Source organism: Parus major, chromosome 4 (assembly GCF_001522545.3).
Source record: "Parus major isolate Abel chromosome 4, Parus_major1.1, whole genome shotgun sequence".
Lineage (NCBI taxonomy): Eukaryota > Metazoa > Chordata > Aves > Passeriformes > Paridae > Parus > Parus major.
The window spans coordinates 60807125-60827935 of NC_031771.1; the positions used below are offsets into that span (position 1 = coordinate 60807125).

At 43.7% G+C, this 20811-nt stretch overlaps 1 protein-coding gene across 1 annotated transcript; it reads right to left on the reverse strand.

Moving 5' to 3' along the window:
• Nucleotides 1–120: 120 nt before the first annotated feature.
• C4H4orf48 (chromosome 4 C4orf48 homolog) lies at nucleotides 121–13262 on the reverse strand. Its single transcript, XM_015625852.3, has 4 exons — nucleotides 13160–13262; nucleotides 12850–13000; nucleotides 6098–6186; nucleotides 121–2383 (listed from the first exon to the last, which is right to left on the reverse strand). Exons 2-4 carry the CDS (start codon nucleotides 12965–12967, stop codon nucleotides 2318–2320), a joined length of 273 nt encoding a protein of 90 aa, XP_015481338.1. The 5' UTR covers nucleotides 12968–13000; nucleotides 13160–13262; the 3' UTR covers nucleotides 121–2317.
• Between the last annotated feature and the right edge of the window lie 7549 nt (nucleotides 13263–20811).

Below are 20811 nucleotides of genomic sequence, written 5' to 3' on the forward strand. Positions count from 1 at the left end.
TTTTATTTTTGTATTAAAAATATAATTTTTCCCTGTGTATTTTCCACCTAATTAAAGAACAGACATTAATTAATGCATAAGCACCATCAATTTCTTAAATCAGAAACAAAGCACACCAAATACTATAATGCATCTTGCCCTTTTATTGTGTTGTATTATAGACAAAGTACAGAATAATCACTCATACAACCATAAAGTTGCAGTGTCATCTGATCCCTTTGGGAGTCAAACAACATCCACTTGTCATTCATTCCACCTCTCTATCGTAACAAGCTGCATATATCAAAACTCTGAGCAACCATTTTTCTAAATGAAAACATGAACAAAAAACCCCAGTTCTTGTAACAGGACTTTGCAAGATTCTTTAGGCTACCAGCAGAACAAGCATACACAATAGCAATAGCAAACCATAGACATGCTGCCCCCTGGAAAGGGGAGCTGTGCTGGAAAATTCACAGCTTCAGTGCTGGGACTCCATCTCCTGCAAAGAGCTGGCTCAAAAGCTGTGCATGACTTTGGTCCAAATATAAGTGGGAGTAAAGAAGCCAAAGGCTGGCATTTTGCAAGGAAGCTGTGTTAATCCTACTGTTTTCTTTGTCCAATAAAATGTGGTCTATGAGGAAAAACTCCACTGCTCTAGTGGTCGGTGCCACAGTGCAGAGTGATGCTACCAGAAGGGAGCTGTTGCTGTGTCATGCTGCTTGTCTTGCACACAAAACAGGTCCCAAGGACCTCTAAAGGGGTTTGCTGGAATACTACAAAGGACAAAGCAGAATTCTTATTTGAAATGCAGGTGCAAGGAAGTTTTCCTTGCCGAGAACCACACACCTTTCAAACAACTTTGGCAAAATATATGGTAACACACTCCTTTGTGTTACTGAGTATGACTGCACATGAAATAGTAAGTTGGCAGTGGGTCAAAGTTCCCTATTTTCCTGTGTTTGATGTTGTAGACAAAATGGGAGAGAAGCAGTTTGGAAACATACAGATAGCTTCTGTTCTAATTCACTGAGCAGGCTGAGAGCAAAATATCAAAAAATACCAGCCACTTATGGAAAGACAGACATACTGATAAGAATTAGTAAAATTACTTTGAAAATCACTTTTTTTTTGTTGATCCTGCTCCAATATTCCAGTTTGCATAAAAGTTTCTAGCTTGTACAGCAATGCTTGAGCTGATACACAAATCTCTACTTTGGGGATGATGTTTTAAGCCAGATGAAAAATCTATTATTATCAACAGGAACTTTCCACTTCCACGAACAGGGCCGTTTTCTGTTTTCCTTCCCAAAATAAAAAATGCAAACAATGAGAAAGGATTTGCTATTCTCTTACAAAGAGTAACAAGGCACAATCTTGTTGTCTATTACTATTACACTGCTCAAATTGTTTTGTTCTCTGTTGTCTCACACTGCAGCAGGAATACGAATAACCCACCCTGAGTGCAGAGTCCATGCAAGAGCTAAGGACCATTTTGGTAGAATTTAAGTATTTCCCAAAATTCAGTTTACAAGAGACTCCTGGGCAGGCAGGCATTGTGTGGGCTCTCTGCCAAAACTCTCTGTAGAGGCCAGTTTGAGTGGTTCAACCCAGCATGTGATTTGCTTAATGAAAGACACTTCTCCAGAAGATTTTGGCAGATGCAATCAGTTCAACTGCCAGGCAGTATTCATGTGATTACAAATGTTACTGATCACATTAGATACTTAATAAATCTCTCCAAAAAGATCACAGCTACTGTGTGGCTCTGAAGAAATTGTAATTGTGAAACAGATTACTGTGTTTGCTGTGCGCTGGACTATTGATACAATTGGGGAACAAATCTCTTCCTCGGACTGCCAAGCAGTCTGTGATAACTATTAATTTCTATATAATGCCAAGTCTTCTTGTTTGTAAATGTTTATCTATGCATCATGGCAAAGTAGCTTCCTTATCATGTTAGTCTTCTACAAATACATTAAAAATTTTGACTTCACTGACTTTCACAGATCTATGGCAATTCACATAATCCACATAATAGAGTCTAAGGACAATTTTTGGCTTGAAATACCAAAAAAGCAGGATGCCATCCTTGTGTAAAACCCTTAAGCAAGACTTTGGCACTGTTTCTTCTCTTGACATATCAGCAGATGCAATATCACACAGAGTAATGATAAACCACAACAAAGCAAACATAATCGAACTGAGCTATACCTGTTTCTATAAAAATGCTTTTCCTTATGGTGGGGCACAACTTGCATTCTGTATCTTCCTGTAATTTACTGAACAGCATTTTAAAAATGAATAAATGTCCATTGGTCAAATCCCAGTGCTCATTTCAGTGTATTGCACGAAAGCAATCGCACAGGCCTCTCTTTTCTGCTCTCAGGAGGAGGGTTTCTGTCTGGAAAAAAAAAAACCAACAAAACAAACAAAAAACCATGAAATCAAAGAACTGAATATGTTGCTTTAGAAGAGTATATAATTGATTAGATCTAATCCCTCTGCACAGCTGTAGCCAAGGTGCTCTGCTGAGTGGAAAATCATAGTTATTAGTGCTGGTTTTCATCCAGAAAAAGTGATGAAATGAGTATATTCAGAACTGAGAGCGTTTTTATAGTTTGAATGTTTTCATTTTCATGGTTAACTTCTAGGGAGTAGAAATGTTATGTCAAAATTATTAAAGTGTCCTTTATAAGCACTGCAACAAATTCCACTTTCAACTGCACTGCTCTGAACTCCTTGGAGGTGATTGATGGCTTCCTGTTGACGATGCCTTCAGTCTTGCATGGTTTAATTGCACCAGATAGCAAGTGCTGAAGAGCCAGTTGTGCTCTCAGTTACACTGCTGTGTCTCCAGAACAACTCTGAGTTGAATCCAGCTGTCAGTCTAACCCCGTTGTCTGAAACTCATAATCTATCAGGGCAGATCTAGGTCTGAGTGTGTGGTTCCTATTTCAATCTGAGTTAAATAACTGACAGTTGTTTTATTATCAGTACTTGAGCAAAAGCTTAAAAACCATTCCCAATTTATATAGTTTAAAATTACTTGCTGTTGTAGTTGGAACTTCTTAGTGGAAAAACATTTCCAAGCTTTTTTTCTCTGTATACAGGGGGAAAAATTAATGATAGATATTTAAAGATATTCAAGTATGATTAATTTGTGATCAGATAACTTAAATATTTTGTGGATTCTTGTCACCCTTTCAGAGAAAGAAAGGCTGAATCTTTTACTTGGCACCATCACTTCAGAAGCAAATTTCTTGTGAGATGCAAAATTATTGGTTCAAGGAATTCACATCAGCAAGTGCAATTGTGACTGAAGAGAAACTTGTTCCTGAGCAAATATCTTGTGGTTTTCACCTTGTGGTCTGTGGCCCCTCAAGTAGTTTGCAGATTGACTTTGAAGAGCTTCTTGAGGGGAGAAAAAATAATTTAGCGGTCTTAAATTCAGTGTGAATTAGTTTCCCATTTGCACTGCAAATGCAAACTGCAAAGAGGTTGAAACCCACTTGCTAAGAAATTATCTCAAAACTCTGTGAAACAACAAGGTCTTCAGCCTGCAGTGTTCCTCTGACCTGATGCCTCCTGACACATCAGAAACAGCAAAGGGCTAATTAGCAAAGGCAGTTTCCAAAGGAGTATCTGGGCCCTCCTGGGTGGTGCTGCTGCCCTCCTGCCTTGCTTGGGCAGCAGCACCTCTGTCCCCCAGCAGTGCCCACTCTCTGATACTCTTTTCTTGTTCTCAGACTGCAAGCTTGTGCAGGACAGGCTGTTTCAGAACGGCTTTTCCTCCCCTCCCCAGCCCTATATCCTCCTCAAGTCAAACCTCTGACATCCACCTTTGCATTAAGGAGGGCTTGTTCCCATTCCTTGCCTGCTTCCACTGATCAGCTTAGCGCAATGGCAGCGCTGTTCAACGCTGCTCCCCGCTTGCACAATGAAATCTTGGATGAGTGAATGCTCCCATTGTTGGGAGCCCAGGAGAAATCATAGGATCATCTTAACATCAAACAGGCTTATTGGATTTCACAGTAATGCCAACAAGCTGACACTGCCACCACAAACTCTGCCTGGGCGTCACTCAGGACTATTTACAGGCAGGAAGAGCAGCTCTGGGAACACTCAAATGCAAACTGAAAGACTGTGAAAGAGAGGTATCAATTAGAAAAATTAATTGTGGCCTTGATGGCATTGGGTAAGAAAGTCCCTGATATACAGGGGCAATTCTGTGTGGGGCTTGCCCTTGTAGCAACAATTTCCAAGATTGAGGAGTTCATTGTCACTCAGTGAAGTTATTTGTGTGTCAAACTTGAGAAATTATAGCTGGTCAGCATGAGCTAAGCATTAGCAGTTGAGTAAGGATATGCAAGCTCCACCTTTCAGAGTTTAGAAGGCCATGGTGTGCCATTTATAGGGCTTTGGGTCCTGTATTTCACTTTAGTATCTCTGCATCACTCAATAACTTGTGTTTAACCAAAACATCTCTGATAGAAAGCTCTTTGGAGAATCAATCCAAAGGACAGTAATACAGCCTTTATTTGATAATAGAATTCAGCTCAGTTGTCTAAGGGTGGGTGATCTTACAAACAACTGGTTCTATTCGGTGATGTTCCTGTGCCCCTTGCTCTGTAATACTGGGAGCCATCTCAGTCAATGCCTTGGTTTGTCAGGCCTGTCCAGGTCCTCAAAGAAACAGAAATTCTTCTTGTGGCACCCTGGGACAGCTTCTCCCTTTATATTCTGCCTCACCTCTTCCAAGGCAGCACTGCTCTCTGGTGGGCTGCATCCTCAGTCCATTCTCCAGACAGAACAGACATCACAGACACATCTGAATATCTCTGTGGGTGGGATTAAGGAATTGTGCTGCCTCCACTGAGCTCAGAAAAAATCTTTAACTTCCCACATAAAGCCTGTTGACAGTATAAGAACCAGCACAGCTGCAATTGCACCTGGTCTTGATGTGTCATGTGTAGGTACAAAACATTTCATCTGACCCTAATCCAAACAGGTGGAGCTCTGCTATGCACCAGAAGAGCCCAGCACAGCTGCTGGGGGTACAGCCCCTCCACTGACACTTTACCACTTAAGATTTATTTATTATTACTGCAGTGCATGGGAAACTTTGGGAATGTAACCCATACTCAGAACTTTGTCCTAATCAGTTTGCTATTGATAGCTCAAGAAAGCAGAAGTCACTCCAGGTCTATTGTGTCAGGTCTGACATAGCTGCCCAAGGTCACAAGAAACCAAAGGCAAAGCTGCATAATTGCCTTATGGTTTGAGACACATAATTGATTTATGTCCCTTTGGCTGGCTTTGCTGGGAATGACAACTTGAGTGTGACTGTAAAGGAGCAAGGATCCCTTCTCATGTGCCAAGAGAGGTGGCCCAGCTCAAAGGGAGGAGAGGAAGGACAAGACATGCATGGAGGGGCTTTATTAGAGGAGAGAGACCTCCGGCCTCCTGCAATCTTCTGACAGCAGCAGAACCACTGTGGTAAATCCTGCCCCAGCCAGTTTGCACATATTTACAAACCCACACATGTATGAATTACTAAAATTGGGGCATTTAATACACCCTCATTTTGTTCACTGAGACTTTTGGAGACTGGCACATGAAGTGACAGAATCCCCTGTGTGCTGTGATAAATGCATGAAAAAATGTGCTTCTCCCTTTTTCACAAAGTTTCAATCCATGAGCAAAGGGGGTGTGTGTGTGCTTTCCTTTCCTCTGCCAGCCCTGCCTGCCACCTTCTCGCTCTCCTGCTCATTTCTGCTCCTGCCCAGTGAATAGTCAGTCCACAGCTTGGAAGCAATGTTGTGAGGCAGAGAGAAAATCACCTGTCTTGTTTTCCTCTCCTTCGTACACCTTCTTTCCTTCTCCGCTTGGTGCAGGGACTGTCTGAGCAATTCCTTAGGCTGTTATGCAAGAAGTCAGACTAGATGATCATTAATGAACCTCTGCAGACTGTGAAAAATAATCTGTGCTTGGCATAAACCTATTTGCTGGGATGGGAGTGAGTCAGCAGAGATGTCATGTCTGCTGTAGCCAGACAGGCAATCCTGGCCGCTGGGAGATAAAGGCTAAGGGAAATCATTCCTGCAGAAACACATACCCTCGTGTCCAGGTTATACGCCGTCTTCTTTAGATCCTGCAACGCCCTCTGCATGAACTCGAACGCGTGGCAGTCAACACAGGGACGGCCTGTGGAGAGAGCACAAGGCATCACTGGCACAGCAGGAAATTCCGAGTTCAGCAGTACAGAGGAGGAACACTCAGAGACCTTGCCAGGAGAAAGTCCATCTTACCAGGCACCCACACCTGCACGTGTGTAAAATTAGGGCTGCCCGTAATCCATCTTTGTGCAAATGTGAGAGGATCAGCGAAAACCACGAAGAGTACTTTGCTGTGTGTGCTTTTCTGAACATGGCCCAGACTTGACTCTGCCTGCTGCTTCAGCCCCCAGCCTCTCCCCTTAAAACTGAGATCCTTACCCTTTCTCAGACATAGGTTAATTCTCAATAGATACACTGAAAATAGCAGTTTGCAGTGGTTCAGGAACCAGACAGGCAGGTCTGCTCTTACAGGAGCTCTTACAGAGCAGCTTGGCAAGGGACAGTGCCAGATCTGTATTTGCTTCCTTTCACCTGCTGCTGTATTTTCTCTCTGCCAGGAATGCAAAGCATCCCACTGGCTCTGCAGCTGCTGCCAGTGTGTGCACAGAGGGGCAGGGCAGGGAAAACGCAGAGAGTGGAGGAGGAGGGGACTTAACAACAATTGAAATGGCTCACTTCTGAACCTGGCCACTTCTGCTTTGCCAGGATTCACCATCTCTGGCTGCTTGAAGTTAATGATGTGTGAGTTTTCAGAAGAAGAAATTGCAGACACTGGAAGAGGTGCGGGGGGAATGGGGAAAGATAACATTTCACACTGATCACAGAGCCCCCATGTTGGGGGAGTGCCGAAATCCTTGTCCACATGCAGCTGCCTGTGCTGCTCTAGCAAAGCAAAGAGGGTGCAAAGCTGCTGCTGAGATGGCTGAGGAGCTGCCTGGAGCCAGGGACCTGCTGAGCAGCACTGCAGCACCCATCTGTGCCTGGCACCCTGCTGCTAGCACTGCCTTCCGAGCTGTACCTGAAGGGAGAGAGCAGCCAGGGTGCTTGGCACTCCTCAGCAAGCCTTTCAGGGGTTTTGATCTATTCAGGGAGAGTTTCTCTCCCACCTGTTCTTCTCCATCTCCCCTCCATGCAAGTGACATCTCGGATCTGGGGATCAAGCTAGGGATTTAATTCCCAAGCTGTGAGGAGATGCAAATTCCCCACCTCGATCAGAACAGCATTCCTCACAAAGGCTCTGCCTCTCCAGGCACAGGAGTAGTGACAGGATGGTTTTGAGCACACTTTAAAGACACTCAACCCCCTTCTACTTTCAGTATTTCAGTAATTTAATTGTTTCCACTCCAGATCATGGAACAGAGCCCTTAGAAAACCCTCCATGCTCAGACTGCTGTCAGCAATCCATCATTTGCTCAGTGTCATGCCCTGCTCCTTCCCCTCACTCTGGTCTGCTCAGAAACACCCTGTCCTAGCTCCACCTCAGGGAGGTGCTGCATGCCCTGAAGTGCTGACAAGCACCAAAGTGTTCTCAAAATCAGAACCTGAAGGAGAAAAAAATTAAAAAAAAAAAAAAAAACAACAAACTAAAAGATCCATCTGATAAATGAATGTCTCCTGCTTCTGCAGTGGGGAGAAAGCACTTTTGAGGAGAGCCATGTATTCCATAATCTGCCACTTGTCATGGAGAAAGTCTTCCCAGGCCTTGGTGAAAGCTGTGATGGGATGGTTGTGTGGGATCATTCACTGATATTTATGACAGCCAAGGGCTCCTTTATGGACAGGGAGGTACTAGGGAATGGCACAAGCATGCCAAGTGGTAATTTCACTTCTTCCAGCCCTGGGAAAGCAGGTGCCCTGGTATCAAAGCATCTTCTGCAGGAGAAGGGGGGTGGCACAGAGCACACCTGCCTGTGCAGCTCTGGGTATTCTGAATCAGCACCTGCAAAGCTCCTAACACAGCACTGCCCTCCAGAGTCAGAGTGCACATGCAGCCAGTTTCACCACATAACAGGATATTCACTCCTTAATGTCATTTATTGGCCTGTGCTCTGAGCTGGAGGGTCCTTCTCCAGACACTGCTGTCTCTGGGTCAGGTCAGCATCCCTGCCAGCTGGGAGCCAGTAGCCAATGGCAGATACTTGAGGAAGATATAAGAATAAGTGTCTAGCAATGTTCTTCCAGCCTGCCAGGGGGCTGGAGGATATCCTGTGTCTGGCTGGTGTTTCTACATCTGATAAACCCTCCATGATTTTTTCTCACATTATTTTACACTGTTGCTTCCTGAATCCATGTAAAATTTTGTCATCTGCAACATCCTGTGGCAATGAGTTCCACAGCTCAGCTATTCTCTGAGTGAACAAAATACCATTCCTGTCTCCTCTGAAGTTGACATCTGCTGCTTTCATTTCCTGCAGCTAATTTTTGCAATGGAAGAAATGGTTATTAAATAATGACCAACTTTGTCCCACTTATGACTTTGATACTCTCCATCACTCTCTGCCTTGGTCTGCTTTCCAGAATGAAGAGCTGAGCTGCTAAACTGGCCTGTCTAGGTGGATTTGATCTCTCTTCATGCCCACAATATTTTCAGCAAGGTGCCCATGGACATCTCCCCAGCAGAAATATGTCTAAACATCTGTTTTGCAAACAAATCTAAATACGTGCTGCTGCAAATAGGATCAATCCCACTGTGCTTTCTGACCTTGGCTATGGCATCTCACACTTCCACTTGCTCACAGCAGGAGTGACAATGCAGCTCCTCCATCACTGGATCTGATGCAGCTGGACCACTGATTTTTTTCCCCCAGAGCAGATCCTGAATGCCCAAGTTCTGGGCTCAGGACAAGAAACAGTGCAAGGAGAAGAGGCCAGGTTGTGGAGAAAAGGGCAGAGGCAGCACAGGCTTATCTCAGCTTAAAGCAGTCATGAAACCAAATCTTAAGTCACATCATAGCAAAGTGTAGCAGAGTGTTATTAATTCCTTGCTGACAGCTGGAAACAGACTATCATTCATAGGGAGACTTAACAGGTCTGTGGATTAACATAATGAGAATTATCAAGAGACAGCTATAACTCTTTAAATGAGTCCTGTCAGCAGAAAGACTGTATGTGTCTTTGTGAGTTTTGGGAGAAGTAGAGGAAGAGAAAAAATGTTTCTTGGCTTCTTCTTGGTGAAAAACTGGAACTGAAAGCACTGCGTAGTTTTAATTTACTTTTCCTTGCATACACTTTGTGTTTTTCTTTGTATTTCGTGCACCTTGGCTAATGAAAACAGACTGACCACTTCTGGTCTTCAGATTCCATATTTTAGCTTTCATAGTGGGTGATCTGGGTTATAAATGCAGTGGGAGGTTGGGGAAATAATTTATTTTTTTCTGGTGGATTGCAGAGGACTTTAAAAAAATAATCTGCGAGTGTTACTAGCACCACTTCAAACTTGAAGAGTCTTTTGCATATGCTGAGTGCTGTGAATAAAGTATAAGGACACAATTAATCACCGCTAATTGGAATTATGCATAAAAAGCTGTGCCTGGCTGTGTGACTGGCAGAGAGCAGGGGATGGTGCCCTGAGCCAGATCTCAGTGCCACACACAGGACAGGATCTCACTGCAGTGCTAAAGAGATCTGTGACTCACTCTCATGCTCCTCTCCTGTGACTCCTGCACCTCCCACACTTGTACGGAGCATTTCTGCCCCTGTCCTGCTGATGATGCTGCAGGAGGGACACATTCCTCCCACCAGGTGGGAGAGAGAGACGGTGTGGTCCTTGTGGGAATGTTCCTGCTAAGGGCGTGCTGCCAGCACCGTGTCACACACCTGGGAACTGAGAAAAGCATTGAGCACCACACTGCTCTGCCCTGCAGGAGGACACTCCATATGGCCCATGTCCATCCTATAGCCCTGTTAAGAACATGCACTAGAGACCCCTTTCCCCTCTGGGTCATCCAGGGTTCCACAGCCAGCAGCTTGCCTGGGCTGACAGGAAGGACTTTAGTGCCAGCAATAGGGAAAGCGTGTGTTTGTGCTGCAGAGGCTGTGCCCCCTAGATGGGTCTGTGCCCCCTAAATGGGTCTGTGCCCTCCTCTAAATGGGTCTGTGCCCCCTAGATGGGTCTGTGCCCTCCTCTAAATGGGTCTGTGGCCCCCTCTAAATGGGTCTGTGGCCCCCTCTAAATGGGTCTGTGCCCATGGGGATCAGCTCCTTGATGAGACACAGCCAGTGCAGCATGAGGAAGGAAAAGATCCAGGAGTGTCTGTACTAGATCACATCAAAGTGAGTGCCTGACCCAGTGTGCAGTCTCCCACGATCTACATCTCTTGAGGAATACTGGAAGTCTGGGAGCATTCCCAAACCTCACGAGTATGGGATAGTTCCGCCCTGGAACACTCAACTCTGTCTTCCAGATAGACAGCTGGCCTCCTATCATGGACACAAGTGTTCCAGGGTCCATCCCAGCAGGTTACTGGTAGAGTCATGTCTCCATGCCAGGGTGCATCCCTGGGCACTGTTACAGATGAGACCCTCATGGCCAGCAATGAAGAGCATGAGAACAGGGCAAGTCTGGAGGGATGCATTCCCAAAGGCCCTCCCAGGTCTCAGGAACATGCTAAGGCAGCTCCTTATCTACTGTATCTAACAGCCCTTTCTAGGATTATTTTTCCCCTTTAATTTAACCAACCAGTTCTGCAATCTCAAGTGAACATTTAGCATCCACATTGTCCAAAGGGAAGAGTTTCACAGGTTAACCATCAGGAAGAGCCCTAACAGGCAAAGGAAGGTGTCTGGAGCATTTAGCTGCTATGCAGCACTTGTTGTCGTCCCAACAAGTGTCTGAGGAGCATCAGGAGTTCCTTGTGGCTTTAAAACTCTGCCCCTGCAGCAGCCCAAAACAATTTACAATTCAAAATCAGCTGACAGCCTTGGCTTCTTACTCCCGGCCTGGTCTCAGACAGAAATAGCATTATGCCTTTGTAGCAATGCTTACAGCCTCTGTTCCTTGGGATGGGGCAGTGTGTCTCTGCAGGAACACTGCCACAGAAACACTCTGACCTGCTCTTCATTCCACACTCCTACATTCAGGAGTAAGAAAAGACAAGGAATCTCCCTCAAAGGCTGTTCAAGGGACTCCACAGCCTGGCTAGAGGATGGCAATAAGATGGTAGAAAGACTCCTTGTTACTGTAAGAAGGATGGGACAGACTTTTTTTGCAGGGCCTGTTGTGACAGGTCAAGGGGTAATGGTTTTGAAATAAAAGAGAGTCAATTAAAATTAGTTAAGGAAGAAGTTTTTTACTGTGAGAGTGGTGAGGCACTGCATAGGTTGCCCAGGGAGGTGCTAGATGTCCCATCCCAGGAAATGTTCAAGGTCAGGTTGAACTTGACTCTGAGCAAACTGATCAAATTGAAGATGTCCCTGCCCATGGCAGAGGGTCGGACAAGATGAGCTCTAAAGGGCCCTTCCTTCCCACCTTTCTAAGGTTTTATAATTCTGTGAGACTTGGGCCAGAAGCCCTGGCCAAGAGTTTTGTTCTACAGTTCAAATGGGAGCTTTCACTACACAAGTAGAACAAAAGACCACTGTATACATTTTCCCAAAGGTGTTGACTTGCCTCTGCTAACATAGACACACAAAGTGTACATACAATTTATTTTCCAAGCCTGATTTTCTCTCTGAGGAGATAAAATGGACTACTCATCACAAAAATTGTGAGAATTAATGAATTCCTAGGAAACAGACACACAAAATAGCAATGAGGTCTGGTTTAGAACAGACCAAAACGTAGTCCTAATAAAAAAAAAAAAAAAAGAGAATGGAAAAAGAGGGAAACTCAACACTGAAGTTCCATTAGTTCCATCTAATGGAATTAACTGAGAATAAAATGCAGTGACAAAATCAGACCTTACATTAAATGTTTTGATAGTCATATAAAAAGATAGCTGTGATACAAAGTAAGCATGACTAAGAACTAGAGATTTGTTTTTATGCAATTATCTTTCTTTGGTTTTTGGTTTTTTTTTTTCCCAGAGGATATTTCATGTTTCTAATGAATGGCTCCTTTCCACTTGCTGTCACCAAAACACCCTGAGAACATTGGCTCCACCCCCTAATAACTTTGAACGATGGCCTCATTTTGGAGCTGAGAAAGTTTAGAGACTTACTCAAAATGACAGAGGAAGCTCAGATACAGCTGTGATCCAAATTCAAGAGCTCCCAGCTCCATGGTGTGCTCAAGCCAGTCTGTCATATTTATTTATTTAAGGTTTGCAGGGTTTCAGAAATGTATATTTTCTTTACAAATGCACTGTTTGGGTAAAAATCCCCTGTGTTGATTTGTAGTAGCTATGAGAAAGTTGAACTTGACCCATAGTTCCAACCAAATACTAAAATAAGCAAGGTGCAGTGCCCCAGCAGAAATACACACAAATTTTCTTCTAACAATACTCAAACTAGTAAGGACATCACATGTATTGTGGCAAATCTGAGTGTATCAATTAAAACTACCTAGAGAAACCTCTCAAGGAGCACATCTGAAAGACCTGCAAGCAAAGAGCTCGAGCACAAGTTCAAATGAAAATTAAGAGTACGCAGCTAGCATTTATTTTTTTTTTTCCCAAATTAACTACTAATCCTTTGCTTGCTTGCTGTTCCTCTGACTGTTGTTTTCATGTGGTTCGCTGACACAGACTCATCCTTTCTCCCTGGTTAAGCAGGCACCACCCAGTTTCCCGGAGCGGCTGCAGCAGGTACCTACTTTCGGCAGGAATGGCATTCCCGGAGTCCTGGGCAGCCGCCACCAGCCCGGCGCTGAGCAGGCTGAGCGCCGAGAGCAGCAGGATTCCCGCACGCACCTCACCCCAGGCAGACGGCATTGCTCCCAGCAATATTCAAGCTGTCGTCCCTGCCTGGAACGAGGAGAAGCAGTGGAAAATCAGCGGGTGCTCCCTGCACGCTGCTGACAAAGAAGTGGATGGGATGTGATAAGCGCAGAGCCCGCTCGCACACGGCGCTGCCGGACACGCCCTGGGCTCCAGGGGTGCCCCAAGGACCAGGCTGCCCAGTACCTGATCTTCCTCTTCCTCCTCCTCCTTCTCCTCCTCCTCCCCTGCGGGCCGGACCCTTGGAGCAGCTGTGGCGAGCAGGCGAGGCTCCAGCAGCCACTCCGAGCATGCGTTCCTCCTGCATCCCCCCTTCCCTGATTGGGGTCATTGCCATGGAGACTCGCTATGGCAACACCGAAAAACTGGAGCTGCCAAGGGGAGCAGAAGATTTAAAGGGACCACGATGCGAGGGATGGTCACTGCTGCACTCCTCCTCTGCTCCCAAAGGCTGTGCCCTTCCCTTGGCAGACACTGATGCTGCCCCCCGCCTGAGACAGTCTGGGGCAATTTTTGTGTTTGTTGCTGTAATTGCCGAAGGGACTGCGCTGAAACACACAGCTCCCATCCCTTGCTTTGCTGTAACACAGTTAGAGTGAGATTTCATTCTGTGAGGTATCAAATGAGAGGAAAATTCAGAAGTTTACTTGGAGAAATGAAGTTGCAGGGCCTGCTGATGGTACACTGTACTTTAGGGAAGAATCCATTATGGTCTTTATTTAACTAGACTGAAAATGAGACCTTGTGGACAACAGCACCCCTGGCAGCATGAAAACATATGAAACCATGAAAACAGATGCTGCACAGCATCACATTAGGGTAACCATGGTAAGAGACCAGCCAAAACCTACACACTGCAAAAGTTTAAGGATGCTCTCTTCAAGCTCACCTTTTGATCTGGGATCAGCCCATCTGCTAATAGGTTGTGTCCTGACAAAGTTAAAGCAGGAAACTTCCTGGACAGGGAATTCTGTGCAAGCACCTGGCTGAAACCAAGCATTCAGACAGGGGAGGTGATACCTTATCAAAAGACAAAGAGATGCTCTAACACCTGCCTGCTTTCCCCAGAGCAGGATTAAAGGCTCATTTTGCAACATAACTGCTCGATTCATGGCTTTGTTGTTCTCTCACAGAAGGACATTCCATCTCCTTTCACCAAAGAGAGGCTCCAGCCTTCCTGGTCTGTACAGAATAGCCACCCTGCCAGGCTGTGGAGTATCAGTCTTCCCAGACATAGACATAGTTTATCCTTGGCTTTCTTCAGCCCTAGAGACTCCCACCAGCACTGCACCCTGCTGCTGCTTCACTTGTTCCCATGGCTTCCTCAGAATTACCTCTTACAGCCCTCCCTTCAATGCTTGTGCTTTTGGATCAGGTTAGTTTAAAACTCCTCTCACAGGACTTTCTGGCACAGTGGACGTGCCTCTCTTGCAAGAGAGGATGTTGCAAGGAGCAGCCCAGAGTTATGGAAGCAATTCCTACAAGAATGACATACTGCCAAATTTTTAGCCCACAGTGCCACTGAAACTCAAATTCCCTTGTGTGGAAGGTCCAGCTGAAGGTCTCAGCCACTGGGATCTTCATGAGGTGAGTCTGGGCACACATATGCACCAAAATGTCTCCACTGGTTTTATGAGAAGCTGAGACTCCTAATCCAAGCTCTGATGACGGATGCCTGAAGTGAGGCTGTGTGAGATGCACCAGTTTTACATTGTTTGTCTCATTCCAGGCCTCAGATAACAGGCTGCAGAGGAGCCAGGATATAAACAAATATTATATAGCTTGACTCTACACTCATCTAGAGCTGGTCACACAGTCTAGCCCTGATCTTCAGTTTTAAATAATAGCAAATGGAAATTCTGGCACAAAATCCAAAATCCTCACATTTCCTTCTATCCTGGCATATGAGTTTCTTGCCCTTACCCTCATTATGGTCCCATAGCTATAACCTACTTTTTATACATGAGTTTCAAGAAAGGGACAGGATGGAATTACCTACAGGTGCAATAACCTTTGATAAGATAGAAAGCACTGCCTGTTTTAATATTTTTTTCAAGGTATCAATGTAGTTTTCCCTAAAATTCTAAGTACTGTGATATCTGCAGTAGGGCATTCTGAATCCACCACCTAAATGGGTACAAGGTGTTATTTTAGTGTCAGTTATACTACTAAGCTTAAAATACTGTATTTTTTTCTTTATTTATTTTTTTTTTTATATTTTTTTTTTCTCAGTTCCAACATAAAACAACCAGACATCACACTTACAGAGTCTGGCCACTTTTTGTGTCAAATGCCAGGGTCTTTAAGAAACATGAAAAAATTTCCAACTCCTCCTGCTGACAGAACCATGTGGTCCAAGACGTGGTTCTCAATTCACAGAGAACAGGAGCCAGTCTGCATGGAAAAGTTCCAGAAATCTGTGCTATCTTCTCACCTCCAACAAAGCTGAAGAGGAGAGACACATGAAAACATTTGCATGACTTGCTTAGCTATTACATCCACTATTGGCTATCACCATAGTTAAGGGATACCAGCCCTAAATTAACTTTGGAAGATGAGAAAATTCCAAGAGATTCACAGAAGTTTGTTTAGTGTCTGAAGAACATCATAGTGAATCCCAGAGAGCTGTCAGAAATATTTTTACTTAATTTCCTTTTTCTACAGAGAATACACACCTAATAATTGTTTGCTAAAAGAGAAAAAGTTTCCTCCAAAGCAATCAGAATGTTCAGGGATTTAAAGGGAAGATGATTAGTAAGGATAGATATCTGGTCGCTTCCTTGGAAAATTTCATATTGATTCCTAAGTGTTACAGGTATTGAAAGTTACATCATTGAAGTGGGGGAAGAAAATTTATATATCCAGTTAAAATGGCTTACATTAAAGGCCTGAATTGAATATGTGTGCATAAAAGGAAGATGCAAGCAAAGTTTCTGGTTTCAGAGCTAACTCTATTATTACAGTCATGGGCACACACGGCAAACAGGGCAGTTAATCCCAGCCTAACATGAAGCTCTACATTGTTGCCTACTCACATGGCCATCCACCCTTTGCTGGATTCAAAGAGATAAAAAACCACAGGCACAGAAGAATCTGCATCTGGTGACTTTTACAACAGAATGGCAGGAGAATAACACCAGGCACAACCCCAGAGAGGCCAAGACACAAAAACAGATACAAGCAGTATGAAACATGAATAACAGCAAGAAAGCACCCTTTAAACACAAGGGAAGTAAAATAAGGGAGACAAAACCTAAGGGAAGAGTTTATTCTCTGTTCAGCAGAAGGAGAAAGTTAATCAAGTTGATGCCTTGAAAAGTGATACAGAACTAAGCATCTCTTTTATCTACCAGTGAAAATAAAGCGAGCTAGCGAGCGGAAGGCTCACAACTAATACCAGTGAACATAGGTAAAAACATTTAGCAGAAATTTCCTCTGGTTACTAATGTTTGTAGGTTTGTGATAGGTCCCTTTTCTCTGTTTTGATCTACCTGGAGCTCTCTTTTTACTCAGGGCTATCACCAGACCTGCCACAGGAGAGTGGAAGAACATACAGCAGCCACCATCAGCAATTACTGCTGAGGGCTCAGGGAAGATGTGACTTATGCCAGTCTTGGAAAAGGGTAAGTGCAGTGACTGTGTTAAAATGAAGAAGAGAACTGGAAAACAAAACACAAGCCAATTTACCATCCATGCCTGAGAATGTTTTGGAAGCAATAATCCACCAAAATTTTGTAAGAGTTTGAAAAACAAGAACTGGAATTGCAAACAAGAGCTATTTGTCAAGAATCAAGTCAAACTCGTTTGGTATCCTTCTGTGGCAGGGTGACAGGCTTTGCAGATAAGGAAAGACAAACTTAATTTCAGGGCAAGCTCTACTGCTGTGTAACACAGCATTGTCAGAAGCAAACTAAGTAAACATCTCTGAGGCCAGCAAAACTGGCTGGGTCAGTGCAGAGAGTTAGCAGTGGGTCACTGCCCCCATGGGAAGATGTATCACATCAGGACTGCAATGATTCAGTTCAGGGGTTATTTAGCATTTCATTAGACAACTGGATAATGAGAAAGCAAAGTGGTTATTTCAGATGTAACTTCAGCCCAGAGCTTATAAACAATTCTGGGGGAGAGGACTAGAATTATAAATGAGGCAGACAAACTGGAATAAAGGGTCTAAAAACCAAATGAAATTTTATAAAAATAAGAACAAGGTGTTGCCCTTCATCAGGATTAATCAACAGCTCATATTTGGAACAGGGAACAACCTATTGAGTGCCACTTCTATGGTGAAGCTAGGGAGTCAGAAGCTGAAAAGGGTTTATAATATTCTGTCATTCTCCCCAAAAATACAATTATACTGGGACATACAAAAAAGAAGTGCAAGAGCTTAATCTGCCTTCAGCACAGGGCCTGAGCTGCAGTGCTGTGCCTGGTTTGGTCACTGCAGTACTGGGAGCTATCAGAGACACCAGCAGCAGCAGAAACAACCACGGGTTTAAATGGCATCCAGAAGGCACAACCAAAGTCCCTAGAAAACTTCTTAATAATGAGGATGGCACTGGGATGGATTTCCTCCAGTAGGAAGGGGAATATTTAAGCCTGCAGGTATAAATTAGACATTGTTTGGGAATGGCATTGGGATAGTGGCCCTGCATAAAGACAAGGGAATAACAGAGATTTCTTGTTGATACCTTTCTCTCCCTGTCTCTCCTAATTTTGTGATTAAGAATAATTTTGTTCCCCAGGCAGCCATTCCAGCTCTCTGTGTTGTAGTTCCTGCACAAACACAGATACCCCTGGGAGAAATTCATTGCCCTTGTGCAGCATATGAAATTCAGACTAATTATTTATCCTCCCTCAATTGTCAGGGCAAAGGAAATGTTTGTTCTGGTTTAAGCAAGTACGATTTCAGAATATTCCCATTCTGGGATGGGTCAGTGATAAGGCAATTCAGAGACATTTGGCTGTAGGGCAGCTGGTAAGGCCCACAGTTTCTTAATCTGCCTTTAAACAAGTAAACCACAACCTTGCCAATGAATTAAGAGGTGAGAGGCTGGTGTACTATTTGACATTTTAGCCCACAATAAATTGTATTTATTTTTTTTCTGACAGCCATCTCAGGCCTGAGAAGGACTGAAAATAAAATTACCATATACTTACCTTGTCCCTCCTGCTATGAGATAATGATTCATCTTTGCTTGATGGCTCAGGATTTTCTTTAAATGCTAAGTCAGAGATTTGGCGAGGGGAAAAATCTCCCTCCTGAAATGACCAATTTGTTCTTGGCATCATTGCTTGACAAGTTCCCTATCTTAGAGCTTCCTGGAAAACCCTTCAAGAGTCTGACCACAAACTGAACCTTGGTCAGACTGCAAGGCTTTGAGATGCTGAAGCTGTCCCAACAAAGTCCATGTGGCATTGCAAAAGAGGGATGTGGCTGCAAATGAATTACAATAGAAATTTAGCATTAAGATCCTTTAGTGTAGGAACAAGTCAACTCCAAGAGGCCTCTTTGACCACAGTCTAAGACATAGGAAAGCACCCAGGCTTGATCAGTTCTCCAGAAATCAACTGAAGCCAAGTGTCACAAACATCTTTAAACACTTTCAAAAGCTTAGAACGCTTTCAGCTATGCAGGAGGGGCTGTGTCAAGCTGTTGTGAAATGAAGATCAGTTCAGACTTTTGGTTCCAAGAAAAAATAAGAACCACTGGCAAAATACCAGTTTTCCTAGTTTATTTATGAGGTTTGCACTGGGCTGCTGGAAATCCAGCAGTCATTGCTGTGCTGGACATGTGGTCAATTTACAGTGCAGGCAAGGGTTGTGTGCTGTTTGTGTGCCCTGAATGCCACTGGGGATGAAGCTGAGCTATTTGCCTTGTTACTGCCAATCTTACCCCTGTCTAGGAAGACATAGGCATGTCATTTTCTTGCTTGTGTGTAAAAATCCTTTACTGAATTTTTGTGTTTGGGAAGAAACTGTTGGTTGATATTTTAAGTGCTGGGATTTGGGCAGGTTATTCCATGGCTACCAAAACCAGAGTGACTGAAGGCACAGGCAGCTCTCTGCACAGCCTGTCTGTGCCTACAGAAAGGGCAACTGGTGTGATCTCGTTCTGGTTTAGCAAAGCTATTGACTTCCAGGTGGTGGTTCAACCTTCCATGTGTAAAATTGTATATAAAACGAATGTGCAGCATACCAGCTGTAAAAAGGCATTTAAACATTGTTCAGGTCCTGCTTCAGTGCAAGCCCAAATTGTGCGTTAGTTATATTTAGTGCTGTTGGCTGAAACCAGACACGGTTCACAGGCTGGATGCTGTGGTACAGTGTATATATAGTCCAGGATGAATGCAAGAGCTGCTTAGGCAAGAAGCCTTGTGTAACAAATTTAGTGCATGGATGAAGTTCTGCTCTTTAACCGAGGAAAAAAAATAGCCCACGATGCCCAGAACTTTAAGAGACAAGCACTGCAAGTGGCCTCCGTGAAAGGCTGGACTTTAAGCAGTCACAAGCATTGGTAACTCTGGGCTTTGTGCAGAAGTTTGTGTCCTCCCCAGACCCCACATTAAACTGAAAAGTTGCCAGGTGAAACTGCATGGTCATCTTCATAGGTTGCAGTCAAAAGATCAAGATACAACCTCACTAAACCTATGGGTTTTAAAGGCTGTTGGAATTTATGTAAAGGAAGTTTCATCTGGTTCAGTGCAGAAGCCACAGAAAACAACAGATTTTTTCAGCATTGGTTGCCTAAATTAACTTAACAAAACTTAGTGCAGATTTAGTATTAAAAGTATTTCTGTTAGCAGCTCTTTCCATTAATTTGGACAAGATGAAACTCTCTTATAAAGAAAAGCTCCTATGCTTTCTATTTTGTAGAAAACTCCCATAGATGAATATCCTTATACACATCAAAATGTCATGTTATAAACACTTTTAGCACTTAAAGCTAAATAGAAGCTGTGTTTTTCTCTTTCTCTAACAACTCACATGGGTCTCTAACTGCACAAAAATCCCAGTGATGGGACTCCTTCACTTTTCTCTCTGTTGCCTACTTTTTCTGCCTGTGTTGCTTTTGCATAGCCAAATACTTTGTGGACTTTAGGACTAAAATAAAAGTATTGGATAAAAAAAAAGTTTTAAAAGAAAAGCATCAATTCTTAGAAAACATCTAACAATTAGATGTAGCTTGGGGCTGAGACTACCATTCTGTTTGTCTGAGCATGAACATTAAGTGCAGCTGTTAATGCATACACAGAGAATATTCACATCCAGACAAGTAATTGAACATTGCTGTCCCTTGAAATCTGCATCCTGCTTACTCTGTGGAAGGGTCTAACTTGCATCAACAGTCAGAAGTCTTTCCAGCTGATCTGGACTCACAAAGAAAAGTGAAAATATGAAGAATAATGGGAGGGTTGCCAGTCCTGCCCCATTTTCAGACTGTCTCAACAAAGAGAACAATCTATAGTTTTGTCACTTGAATTACCAGAAAAGTGCAGTGTCACTTACTTTGATTTAAACAGCAAAAGGTGCTCAAGGCTAATGAAGACAAGCTGATGTGTTAGCAGGTTTTCAGAAAGTTCATGGTTCAGAGCAGGAATCAAATGATGACAGCCCTGACTGTGAGGAAGGAAAAGTGTAGGCAGATCAATGTAAAAATAGAATATCTGCAGATATTTGCATTTCCTTTTTCATGGCACCCATGCCTGGAACTCTTCTTCTTATGCTTTAAGTCACCTTTTAAGCTTCAGGTGTTTAGAGGTCTTGAAAATATAATCTCTGTCACTCCTCAACTCTACAAAGTCACAGCTGGAGCAGCAAGATGGAGTTGGAAGGTTAAG